This window comes from Misgurnus anguillicaudatus, chromosome 4 (genome assembly GCF_027580225.2).
Source record: "Misgurnus anguillicaudatus chromosome 4, ASM2758022v2, whole genome shotgun sequence".
Taxonomy (NCBI): Eukaryota; Metazoa; Chordata; class Actinopteri; order Cypriniformes; family Cobitidae; genus Misgurnus; species Misgurnus anguillicaudatus.
In genome coordinates this window covers 35,197,088-35,210,814 of record NC_073340.2, presented here as the reverse complement: position 1 = coordinate 35,210,814, position 13,727 = coordinate 35,197,088, and the positions used below count along the sequence as shown (strand labels likewise).

The 13,727-nt window shown below is 35.7% G+C and overlaps 1 protein-coding gene and 1 long non-coding RNA gene across 12 annotated transcripts in view; one reads left to right on the top strand and one right to left on the bottom strand.

Annotated features, from left to right (window-relative positions):
- LOC129421345 (uncharacterized) overlaps positions 1–13,727 on the top strand; it is a 183,855-nt gene that overhangs the window by 43,967 nt on the left and 126,161 nt on the right. For 2 of the 10 annotated variants that reach the window (XR_012369345.1, XM_073867199.1), the window contains exon 4: positions 8,829–9,148. The exons of 5 other annotated variants lie outside the window; for them this stretch is intronic. Coding sequence is in view for 1 of the 5 variants with exons in the window: in XM_073867199.1 (XP_073723300.1) it covers positions 8,829–9,133 (305 nt within the window). In the remaining 4 variants the exon portion in view is untranslated. Of the gene's footprint in view, positions 1–8,828; positions 9,149–13,727 lie in introns of those variants that run through there. 3 more of the 10 variants (XR_012369344.1, XR_012369343.1, XR_012369346.1) reach the window with 2 other exon arrangements.
- LOC129433659 (uncharacterized) lies at positions 3,849–8,211 on the bottom strand. 2 transcript variants are annotated; one of them, XR_012369351.1, is made up of 3 exons: positions 7,323–8,211; positions 6,379–6,863; positions 3,849–3,950 (listed from the first exon to the last, which is right to left on the bottom strand). It is a non-coding gene; the product is annotated as an uncharacterized lncRNA (long non-coding RNA). The 2 variants fall into 2 exon arrangements; XR_012369350.1 differs by lacking the exon at positions 3,849–3,950 and adding an exon at positions 5,464–6,218.

The following is a 13,727-nucleotide window of genomic DNA, read 5'->3' as shown; positions in this document are numbered from 1 at the left end:
TTGGGTACATATGAGGCAAGGACTCATGCAGTGTGCAGATTCATGTTTATTGAACAACAAAAGATCATCAAAACTCTCCACAATGTTAATTTCTTCGTCAGTGTTTGAGAGGACTCAGGCAATACAGGGCTGGCAAAACGTCAAGGGTCAGGATTCCTGCAGGGAACCACAGAGGAGGAAAACAGACAGAGGACAAAACATAGGAAAACAAAAGGGTAACAGAGAACAGAGCGGGGGGACAAATTAACAAATACTATAAGAGGGAGCAGTCAAGATAAAAATAACTGTACATGGCCAATAGATACACAGATCAATCAACATAGTTAAATGTTTTCAAATGTCTGTATAGAAAAACATAAAACAATATAAAATATTAATGGTTAACATACATTTAAGGGTTTAGTGCAGTAAGCTTTTGAAAAAAAAACATTACTTTATTCATCCGAATGAAGCTCCCATGTGTCCTTCCACTTTACTCCACTGAAAAACAATATAAGTTTAAAATATAAATATAAAAAAGTACATTGTTTTTTCACCCTAACTGACATTTATTAAAAAAAGATGCAAGTAACACTGTAGAATTTAAGTAGCAAAATATTAGAAGACATAGAGAATAAAAATTAAACAAACTTATGTAAAACTGTGACAATGTATATGTTTATTATTTATATTATATTTATAATAATATTTTATATTTACAAACTAATATAAAAAATACATACCAGCCAGAGCAAGGCTGCCAGCGAAACCTTTGTTTGTTTATTCCCTTGAAAATAAGCAAATAATACGTTTTATTTTCGACATTTTAACCATTTCTTTTAACAAAGAAATTTATCACAAAGCTCTCTGATCCTGCACAGAAATTTAAATTCAAGCCAAATAAAAACTCAATGTAACTTACATTTTTTGCTTTTCTCGTTCCCATGGTTTTTACAAATGGAAAGTGTTCTTTGAGTAAATGCACAGGACAGTCTAATAGGAAGAGAGCATAAACAATCATATTACTATTTGAGAAGGACTGAGGCTTTAAACAACACAATGCCGGATGTAGGATAGAAAATAAAAGGCATATACAGTGTGGATGCAGAAAGATGACAATGGATCTCTTTTCCTACTAAAAAAATCTAACACTCCTGTTCAGCAGCATAAGGCCTGATGTGCATGTTGGTACTAACATAGGATGATAGTTACTAAAACTAGTATGTGTTAGCTTTTGAATGCTGTGATAATGCCAGCATGTCCAAAATAAAATTCACATGTCACATCTCTTATTTTTTTTAAATAGTTGAAAAGACCAAAACAATCTTATAACAGTTCAGTGTACATATGGCCAAACTACTTTAATTGGTTACCACTAAATGTTTTTCATTTTGCAAACCACATTCTTTTTGCCCGATGTGTTCATAGATTTTTTGATGTGTCTATAGATTCAGTAAACATGAATGTGTTAAATATTGTAATAAGCAAGCAAAAATTCATTCAGGGAATTACCTTTAATCTTGTACCGAAATTTGTTTGTTTGTGAGACAGACAGATGAGGGTCATTTTCTGCTGCAGAAGAGGTTTGTACAGCAGCACTGGAGTCTTTTGGACCTAAAGAAAGTGTAAAGTGATTAGATAGACAGAATATGCTGACTGAATGATGAATGGACAGACAGATGGACAGGTCTAGGGAGGATGTATGGAAGAATGGGAGGGAGAATATATGGATGAGAGGATGTATGAATTTATGGATGGACAGATAGAGAGTTGGTAGTATAAGTGTTACCTTTAAGTGATTGTGAGACAGACAGATGAGGGTCATTGGCTGCTGCAGAAGAGGTTTGTACAGCAGCACTGGAGTCTTTTGGACCTAAAGAAAGTGTAAAATGACAGATTAGATAGACAGAAACTTGCAGACTGGATGATGAATGGACAGACAGATGGACAGGTCTAGGGAGGATGTATGGAAGAGAGAATATATGGATGAGAGGATGTATGAATTTATGGATGGACAGATAGAGAGTTGGTAGTATAAGTGTTACCTTTAAGTGATTGTGAGACAGACAGATGAGGGTCATTGGCTGCAGCAGAAGAGGTTTGTACAGCAGCACTGGAGTCTTTTGGACCTAAAGAAAGTCTAAAATGACAGATTAGAAAGACAGAAACTTGCAGACTGGATGATGAATGGACAGACAGACAGACAGACAGATTAGATAGACAGATTAGATAGACAGGTCTAGGGAGGATGTATGGAAGAATGGGAGGGAGAATATATGGATGAGAGGATGTATGAATTTATGGATGGACAGATAGAGAGTTGGTAGTATAAGTGTTACCTTTAAGTGATTGTGAGACAGGCAGATGAGGGTCATTGGCTGCTGCAGAAGAGGTTTGTACAGCAGCACTGGAGTCTTTTGGACCTAAAGAAAGTGTAAAATGACAGATTAGATAAGACAGAAACTATGCAGACTGGAATGATGAATGGACAGACAGATGGACAGGTCTAGGGAGGATGTATGGAAGAATGGGAGGGAGAATATATGGATGAGAGGATGTATGAATTTATGGATGGACAGATAGAGAGTTGGTAGTATAAGTGTTACCTTTAAGTGATTGTGAGACAGGCAGATGAGGGTCATTGGCTGCTGCAGAAGAGGTTTGTACAGCAGCACTGGAGTCTTTTGGACCTAAAGAAAGTGTAAAATGACAGATTAGATAGACAGAAACTTGCAGACTGGATGATGAATGGATAGACAGACAGACAGACAGACAAGATAGACAGAAACTTGCAGACTGAATAATGAATGGACAGACAGACAGATAGATTAGATAGACAGGTCTAGGGAGGATGTATGGAAGAATGGGAGGGAGAATATATGGATGAGAGGATGTATGAATTTATGGATGGACAGATAGAGAGTTGGTAGTATAAGTGTTACCTTTAAGTGATTGTGAGACAGATAGATGAGGGTCATTGGCTGCAGCAGAAGAGGTTTGTACAGCAGCACTGGAGTCTTTTGGACCTAAAGAAAGTGTAAAGTGATTAGATAGACAGAATATGCTGACTGAATGATGAATGGACAGACAGATGGACAGGTCTAGGGAGGATGTATGGAAGAAAGGGAGGGAGAATATATGGATGAGAGGATGTATGAATTTATGGATGGACAGATAGAGAGTTGGTAGTATAAGTGTTACCTTTAAGTGATTGTGAGACAGGCAGATGAGGGTCATTGGCTGCTGCAGAAGAGGTTGTACAGCAGCACTGGAGTCTTTTGGACCTAAAGAAAGTGTAAAATGACAGATTAGATAGACAGAAACTTGCAGACTGGATGATGAATGGATAGACAGACAGACAGACAGACAGACAAGATAGACAGAAACTTGCAGACTGGATGATGAATGGACAGACAGACAGACAGACAGACTAGCTAGACAGGTCTAGGGAGGATGTATGGAATAATGTGAGGGAGAATATATGGATGAGAGGATGTATGAATTTATGGATGGACAGATAGAGAGTTGGTAGTATAAGTGTTACCTTTAAGTGATTGTGAGACAGACAGATGAGGGTCATTGGCTGCTGCAGAAGAGGTTGTACAGCAGCACTGGAGTCTTTTGGACCTAAAGAAAGTGTAAAATGACAGATTAGAAAGACAGAAACTTGCAGACTGGATGATGAATGGATAGACAGACAGACAGACAGACAGACAAGATAGACAGAAACTTGCAGACTGAATAATGAATGGACAGACAGACAGACAGACAGACTAGATAGACAGGTCTAGGGAGGATGTATGGAAGAATGGGAGGGAGAATGTATCGATGAGAGGATGTATGAATTTATGGATGGACAGATAGAGAGTTGGTAGTATAAGTGTTACCTTTAAGTGATTGTGAGACAGGCAGATGAGGGTCATTGGCTGCTGCAGAAGAGGTTTGTACAGCAGCACTGGAGTCTTTTGGACCTAAAGAAAGTGTAAAATGACAGATTAGATAGACAGAAACATGCTGACTGAATGATGAATGGACAGACAGATGGACAGGTAGGTAGGACGTATGGATGGATGGTAGGGAGGATGTATGGATGGGAGGATGGACAAATAGAGAGTTGGTAGTATAACGCTGGTTTCACACCGCAAGCGTGAGCAGCGCATGCTCGCGTGGCAGGACCGTCGCTGAAGCAGCAGTGCTGCGATCATTTCAGCATCGGCTCTATTTTTGCTGTGCTGCTCACGCTCAATTAAAGTGACAGTGCGTTGTTTATGTTTTAAATGGTCATGGATCGACATAAAAAAGTGTAATTTTACTATAAAATCATAAATGTGACGCCAAGTGTGTTTCAAACAGTCATGACTTTGAGCAACTTAAAAGAAAGCAATGAAATATTTAAAGAGGCCCTTCCACATAAAACCGTTTTTACTTGTATTTTTTGATATGTGTTAGGTCCATATGTGTTTGTGTTGTGTCGTGAATGTGAAAATTAACTTCCACCTCCTCTGTCAGCTCTAGCCACTGAAAAGAAATAAGCGGAGAAATCAGGTCAGTTTGAAAAGCTTATCAGTGTGAAGTGGAACTGATCGAGGTCATTAATATTCATGAGCTCTTCAACTTGAGACCGCGCCCACATATTACGTGTAGTTGAGTTTGTTTTCATAACAAGTTACAGCAAGCAAGGATGGCTAAACGTCAACCGTACCGTATTCGGGCCATTGTTTTTCGTCGAGAGACATCATTCCTATTAAACGAGGGAATCATAACAGTTGCTACATGTTTGGATGTTCAGAAGAACGCTGGATGTGAAGAGAGACTGCGATTAAAAAGCAATGCTCCTCCATCAATATTGGATCCGGAGAGAATGGCGCAGCTTATGTGAGTAAAACATTAGTACTATGTGTCACTGTGGCGGCCGGTGTTTTCTCTTCCGAGGGACGCGAATTCATGCTGCACACGCTTTGAAAGGGTTTATAATAAAAGACACGCGTGTTTGTGTGAGTAAAACACTTTAGTACTATGTGTCACTATCAGTTGCGGCCAGGATTTCTCTTCAGAGGGACGCGATTCACGCGAATTCATGATGCACACGCATTGAATGTGATAAAAAACACATGTGTGTGTTTGTGCCTTCGTTACACGCGCGTCGAAAAGACGTGTGTGTGTGTGTGTGTGTGTGTGTGTGTGTGTGGGCGCTGCTACACGCGCATCGAAAGGGTTTACGATAAAAGACACATGTGTTTTTTTTGTGCGTGGGTTTACGATAAAAGACGCGTGTGTGTGTCAAAAGGGTTTATGATAAAATATGCGTGTGTAAGAAAGACACTGTGTCTTAAGACACTCACTTAACATTAAACTGATTACACATGAGATTAAATTGAAAGTTAGTTTGAACGATAAACTGTTATCCATTCATAGCAGTGGGCGTTTACATCCAAGTCGTCAAAGCAGCCCGCCCATTAAAACGGATCACTTCTCTAACCAGCCTCAAAATCAGGGTACAAAATGGCCTATTACTTATTGCTTTTGATGTTTTTGGATGTAAAAACCATGCAAACGTCATGAGTAGACCTCAGACAACAGTCTAAAACAATAAAAATGACAGAGGAAGGGCACCTTTAAAAACACCAGAAGATCGCTGTCATTCACTGTCTGCCCAGCACTAAATGAGTCCTCATCTATAATCTTCAGAGAAATAGATACATCTATAAATCTATGCTTAAACTGTTGAAGGGAAACATGATCGACTACTTCATGCTGTCAATCACTGAGTGATTTTTTTATTTTATCATAAAACTTCAGAGAAACAGATTTAATAATGTGCCATGGGCTTTTTATGTCTATAATTGTGTATCTATATCTGTCATTACACGGACCAGAACAGCACGAAAACAATGTGGGTTAAACAAATCACAGTTACATAAATTACACTGACCATCAAAAAGCATCTTGAAGAGGTTTTGCTGATTAATGCATGTAAAATAAAGTAATGAGAAGTTGAGATTTTTATACTGTTATTAAACTGCACAGTATGTGCTGCAAACGCAGCCGTTGTGAAAGCACAATGGACACGCGCAGCAAACGCTCTCCTCACGAACTGCTCACGCTACGGATACGCGCTGCTCATGCTTGCGGTGTGAAACCGGCGTAAGTGTTACCTTTAAGTGATTGTGAGACAGACAGATGAGGGTCATTTGCTGCAGCAGAAGAGGTTTGTACAGCAGCACTGGAGTCTTTTGGACCTAAAGAAAGTGTAAAGTGATTAGATAGACAGAAACTTGCAGACTGAATAATGAATGGACAGACAGATGGACAGGTCTAGGTAGGACGTATGGATGGATGGTAGGGAGGATGTACGGATGAAAGAATGGACAGATAGAGAGTTAGTAGTATAAGTGTTACCTTTAAGTGATTGTGAGACAGGCAGATGAGGGACATTGGCTGCTGCAGAAGAGGTTTGTACAGCAGCACTGCAGTCCTCTGCTGTGAAATAGGTAATGCATGTGACAAGAAAGATTTCTGGAATAATTTAAAAAACAAACAGTGGTTACAAACACACATGCTAACGTATAGAGACACATATAAACATTCAGACACAATAAAGGGCAACTTCACCATTGGAATGTATTAGGCAAGGCAAGGCATTGGGATGTATTAAATAATGACCTACCAGAACATGTACACCCAGAATTTACAAGTTTACAGAAATTATTTGCAACTTTCCATTGCTCATTTATTTTTTGTTTGGCAACTTGTATTGCTTTTTTCATTTCTTGCTTTTGTCTGCAGTGTTTGCAGGTTTTGCAAGCCACAGAAATTTGGACAGTGTATGATTTACATTTTTTGAAAGTTGATCCAGGCATCCTGTGACACACGCATGAGAACACCTGTAAAAATCATTCAATGCAATGTTATACTGTTATGCTTCTACAAAATAGCATAGATCAATACAATTTTCATGCTGATTAACGTTGCTGGTGTGGTGCTGTTTTAAGGTTACTTCAATAACTTAAATTAAACATGTTAAAGCTGGTCCAAGCCGTTTCAAGATGGTAAGGAGCTATACGAGTTAAGTGAGCTTTTTCAAGTGTATTATGAACTGGTGGATTAAATATCTTACATTTACACAGTACAGTACTTAGTGTAAGGAATAACATTAGCACATGCTGCAGACACTTTAATACATTATACAATTTGAAAGATTTTCGCGTTAAACGAGAAACTACATGTGACCATGCAACTATACACATACTAAAATTATAGTTTACTTTGAATGCAATATCACCTAACAAATAATATAAATAAGAAAACTGTTGGATGGATGGATGGATGGATGAATTGCTTACCGCTATATTTCTTTGCACAGCACACAGTGCGCAGGAGATGCAAAAGGAGAAATGCCGTAACACCGGAAGTTGTCCAAGCAAAGCGAAGGGGAAAAATGCGTACCTGATAACATAAGTTAAATATTATACAACCCCCAAACATACATGCAGATTTCTCTACTAAAGTTCCATAACGAACCTTAACTAACCATTTTTATATATGTTATTCCTTATTGCATATGACAATATTGTATGTCTAACTTACTAATGTTCTGTAAAAAACATGATTTTACTACAAGTGATTATTAAAAATTATGCTACAACGCGAGAGTGTGAAACTAACGTCATGCATATTGCATGAAATAATCTACTTAGTTTATTGTTTGCTTAAAGCGTTAAAATCGTGATAAGGAGAATTATATCAACACATCTCAAATAAAAACGCGAAATGTCCGAGTATCCCAGTAACGTTGGAGGCGGTACGTCAAGTCTGTTATCCATTGGGCTGCCAACTCGCGTACGTGTCGCTATATAGTCTTTCATTTTTCCAAAAACTGTTGTTTTGCGATAACAGCTTTTCCCATTAGATAACACTTTCTATTTAATTCAGTGTACATAAAGATTTCAACGTTCAGACAAAAAATTGAACAGGGGGGCATAAAAACCAGTAACTCCAGCAGAGAACTATCCTTCCGGCGCAGCCTGACGTCATCTCACATTCTCTATACGTAAGCATTTATACGTAATTATTGTGAAAAAACGTAGGAGTTTTACGTTTTTGAAGCCGTAATACGTGTATATTGTACGTATAGGCATCTATTTAAACGTTTCATGCATACGTTTGCAATAGACACATTTTACGTACAAATAGATACGTATTTTCATGAGATCACGTTGTAATATAATAAATTCATCTAAGAAACTCTGAATTACAGTTAGTCACTTTTACTGGTAAAGTTTTATGGTCAGTTTGCTGGTTTAACAGTGTGTGATGTTAAAACACTTTAGTCCTGTAACAAATAAACACTGTCAAATCACAGCAGATTTTTAATCTTAAATCTTTATGGGGCAGTTTCCCGGACCAGGATTATCTTAATCCAGGACTAGGCCTTAGTTTAATTAGGAAATATAACTAGTTTAACAAACATGCCTTACTAAAAACATTACCTGTGTGCATTTTACACAAATACACAAAATGACAACATAAACATCAGTTGAGGGCTGCAACTCCACTTTTTAAATGACAATATCCTGGCCGGACCACTGTTGTCAGTGATATAAGTATTTGAAATGAAAATTATTTCTTAATGTCTAGTGACATATCAGGGCCATTTTATGATTAATTGATGTACATTTCTTACATACTGTTCCTTTAAAATTACAGATTTATGTTTAAAAGAAGAAAACCTATTGAATAGAATCTAAAATCTTCATATGTAAAATTAATTTGATTTATTCTGATACAAATTATTATTTTTGTCCCATTTCTGTTTAATTATTGTCTGTTTATTGTCTGTTCTTTTGCAGATATCCCAATTACCTGTAAAAATGTGACTGCACACGTGGGAGATGAAATAACTCTCACCTGCACAGTTTCTTATCCGATCAAAAGATGCTGCGCTGTGTGGTACAAGTTTATGACTACAGCAGCAGATGATGACCCAATAATCTATAGAGAGCACTTCATCAAGGATCCCTGTATACAAAAGAGCACTTTTTCATGTCCTTATACTGCAAAAAAAGCCATGACAACAAATTTCATATTCTTTTTACAAACCACATGTGGAAGAAAGACAACATACTTCAGTGTGAAGATAACAGGTAGAGTTTAACAGCTTTCACATTGTTTATAGTGAAATAAATCCACATTTGTACATCTATCATGAATCTATTAACAGTGATTTTAAAATCTGTTTACAAAAGCTGTTAAAGATGAGACAGGTATTCATTCATTCAATATTTATTGATCACTGATTATTGAATTCATGTCATATTGAGTTCTGCTGTCATTATAGCAAATACTTTAAATCCCAAATATGTAATAAATTGTAACATTTATGCTAAATACTCAGTTAACCCTTTGCTTTCACACAATAATGTTGTAACAGTATAAAAACATTGTTTATGTTATATGTTATGCTGTATGTTTCACTCTTAGAATGGATGTGTTAAAAACAACACATCTCTGTGTTAGTATTGAAACAACACATTTTCTGTTACTTGTAACACACCTTGTAACACACCTTGTTAAAATTACACATAATTTGTTAAAAGCATAACACAAAAAGATATGTAAAAAATTAACACATCCTTTCTTAGAGTTTTGGGGTTTATTAACTGTGTTTTTAAAATCTGTTAACAGGTGAATCAAACACATTCAAAGGTGGAGAGTTTAATGAATCTACAGGGGAAACTTCTGGCCTAGGTATTAACTTATTCAATAAATTATTGATCACAGATTAACTCATTGGAAAAGTTGATAGAGTTGATAGTTTTAAATGCTTAACAAGGTCCAATATAGAAGAGATCCTGTCTAATACACTGAGATTGTTTTTATGTTTTAAGCAATGTCATAATCATGTTTAAATGCACCTCTAAATATATTTTTATATTTTTTCAACCAGATAATTCATCTGTTGCCGTCATCATGTGTCTCTTGGTCTGTTTCGCCATTGTAGCTGTGGCATTGTTTCTCTGGATGAGACGGAAGACGCCTAGACCTTCACATGATTATAATATAGCTACATGTGAACATAACATCAGTGAACATTGTGATAGAGAAGCAATGTTGAAAGAAACATCAGCGAATGTTCAGATAGAGAAACAGTGTCAGTGTAACAACAGTATCACATCAAGCTAATATTCATGTTTTAACCAAAGCTCATGCAGGATTATGAATCTTTAATGTTATACAGTCCTCATCAGATCTGCTGGTCACCAATAAGAATCCATATAGATAAACTCTTTTGTGTACCAGATCAAATCTAATGACTGTTGAATGATAAACAACAGTACTGAATTATTATAGGACTGTGATTGTATGGTTTAATAGGACTAAAGCTCAGTTTTCTGTGTTGTATATATTTCTGTGAAATATGATTGTTATTGTTCTGTACAGAGTGTATATACAGCTTAAATGTAAAATGACTTGTGCTTCTTTCTGTATAGGAAAACATTTTAAAATAATCACGTGACCTGTGAAAACTTAATACTAAGATGCACAGACTAATCTTTTGAGTCTCATTTATCAAACGCTTCAATCTCTGCATTTGGTGTTGGTGATGTTAATGTCTGTTTTAAAACTTTCTGCATCTTCAAACTAATTTTTGTATCCAATCATGTTTGTCATGATTATATTGAAGTTTTGGGATGACATGAATAAAGTTTTGTGATACTCTGTAATAATTAATGTCTGATCTTCTTTATACAGTTTAAAGTTTTATTGTATTACAAATCATATCACATGAACAACTGCTGAATGTATTGTAATGTATTGTGAAGGTTCTCTGCTGATGCAATTCACTTTGTTTAACACTTTAGTTTATCAATCTTTGTGTATACACAATTCCTACACTGTTAAAAAATCTTTGCTGCCTTAAATGTTTTTGTTGAATCATGTCAACTTACTTTATTTATCTTGACAAGAAATGAATTGCTACAACTTATAAAACTTTTTTCAACTTTATTTTATAAGTTATAACAACTCATTTGTAGTTATAACTGATCTCTGGTCAGGATTAATAATAGTAAGTTGAAATGACTTCTGAGTTGATTCAACAAAAAATTAAGACAGAAAAAGTGTAGACTTTAAAGATAAAAGATGATCTAAACATCTTTATTAAAGGTCTTCACAGAAATAAGGATAAGCATAACAGTTAATGTATTTTTTTTAAATAATAACCAAAAATGTCTTTAAAATGATTAAAATTAATGTAAAATGGGGCAATAGTGTGTCTGCCCCGTTCAGTGTACTATATGTTAGAGAGTCAAACAGGGAAGCATTTTCTCTCCTTTTATCGATGGATGATCTATCAAAGCTGTTGTATTAGACTGCATGGTAATACTATTATCAACCATTTAATGTATGCAGATGATTTGGTGATATTTTGTCCATATAGTGCTGGTATTCAACAGTTACAGAGGATTTGTTCCCAATATGTTTCAAATTTTGATATTAAATATAATCAAAAAATAGAAAAAAAGATCTGTTATATTCCCATTATTTCAAAAAGTTAAAAAGAAGCAAAGTTTTGGTCTTTGACCGAGGCGTTGCTGCTTTTTAACTTTTTGAAATAAAAGGAACATAAAAGTGTGCAGATCTTTTTTTCTATTTTTTCATTCATCCTTTGATCTTGCACCTGGTTAAGGTGGATGTGTATTTTGACCCTTCCTTAGATATTACATATAATGCCATGAGCAATGTTATGATTGTAAGTACAGAAAAGTGACATTTCCTGACTTCTCTCTATCTGGGCATATCATTTAAGTATGTAATGAGGCATTATATAAATGATAAACTCGATATGTATTCATGAAAGTTTCAAGACAACGAGATTCATTGTCACCAATAAGCATGAAGCATGAACCAATTATCACTGCACTGTATAAATGCAGGCCTTTGTAATTACTTGTCCAATTGTCAACTCATTACTGATGATTGAGTGCAGATTGTGTAATGATGTGACCTACTGTATGTTGTGATTGTGCTGTAGTGTTTTGCATCAATATATTGCAAACTTCGTTCAATGATTCCACTGTGTCTGTATATATATTCTCTCTACTACTGCAGTACTTTTACAGAGATGTATTTACTGTACATGTAGTAACATAATGAAACCTGTATCACCTACAATATTTAATGATTGTACGAACAATGACACAGTGAAATCGGTTGCTTGTGTATGTAGGTATAGTTATGTTCAGCGCCACCGGTCCCATAACGCGCATTACACGCTGTGCGTAGGGCACCAAGTGCTGAGGGGGCACTAAAAATTATAGCCTAATGAAAAAAATTATAATGCCGATTATTTCATTAGCCTAATATTATGGTGGGCACCAGTTGATCGCGTGAGCCCCTGACGAAGTTTGACAGACAGTAGGCATATTTTATTGAAATTGCTCCGAAAAGACAGCAGGAGTCAGATTTGAGAAAAGGAAGAACAAGAAACTGTAAGATGATGCCCGTGCATCACTAAACTGAGATTTTACTGTTAAACATTATCTATGCATAAGCATTTTACAAATAACTGACGGAAGCTAGCTATTACTTTCTTTACTATCTTTCTTTAGATATTGAGCAGTAGTTTATGGTTTATTTTGACGTGACGGTGGTTAATACTTTCTCAGTAACAGTTAACGTTAGCAGTCAGTGCAGTGCACATGGTAGGCTAACAATTCATGTTCAATATCTTATCAAAATAATACATGTTTTTCCCAAATTAAATGTCACATGAATAAATTAATAATCATCTATAATTACAAACAAGAACATTTAGAGGACTAAATGTCACAAATGCTCTTACTTTGTAAACACAGTAGGCTATGTAGAACATCTAAAAAAATCTAATCTAATATAAAAGCATAATAAAATGAGTATTCAACAGTAATGTTTGCTTTATATCAGTCATAATGACATTTTATATTTATATATTATTTTATTTTTATATTTTCTGAAAAAAAGTTTGCACTTTCAAATGTGTAGATTATGTTGGCTATTTTACTATGTTTACAGTCAACAAAGATTTTACTTTCTCTTTTTACTGTTCTTAAGTTTTATAGGCTACTGTGATGGTGCTATTGTGTTATTGGTATTGAGTTATATGTTTAGTAAAAAATGAAACTGGCAAAAACAAATAAAATTCTTATAATGTTCTTAAAATAGTAGCAAAGTGATTTTAAAAAACTGTATATTAGACATATGTGTAGTCATTTAATAGCAGTCTATTTATCCACAAGTCTATGGGCTATGTTAGACACCTACTAGATTTTCACTGACAGCCCAAAATTAGTCTTGTCTTAGCCTAGCATCTGGGGGGGGGGGGGGTGTTTAGACCAACCTGATCTCACAAAATACGTGAAATAGTCACGCATTATTTTGCTCAGTTTTGCGTGACATTGTCACGTATTTCTACCATATTACGTGCCCCTGACGCAGCTTTCTTTTCCGTGACAGTTTCGCGTGTTTGTTGCTCAACTGTTTTCCCTATTTTCTTACAGTTGTCGCTTCGGTTTGGGGTTAGAACAACTTTCTGTTACATAAAATGACATCCTTACCCAAACTCTAACCCTAACGTCAGGCGACGATGGTTTAAAAAGCATACAAATTTTTTTTATAAACCAATACATTAAGAGACATCGTAAAGCAAACAGCAAATCTAACCCCAAACCGAAGCGACAATTGTTTAAAAATAGGAAAAACAGTTGAGT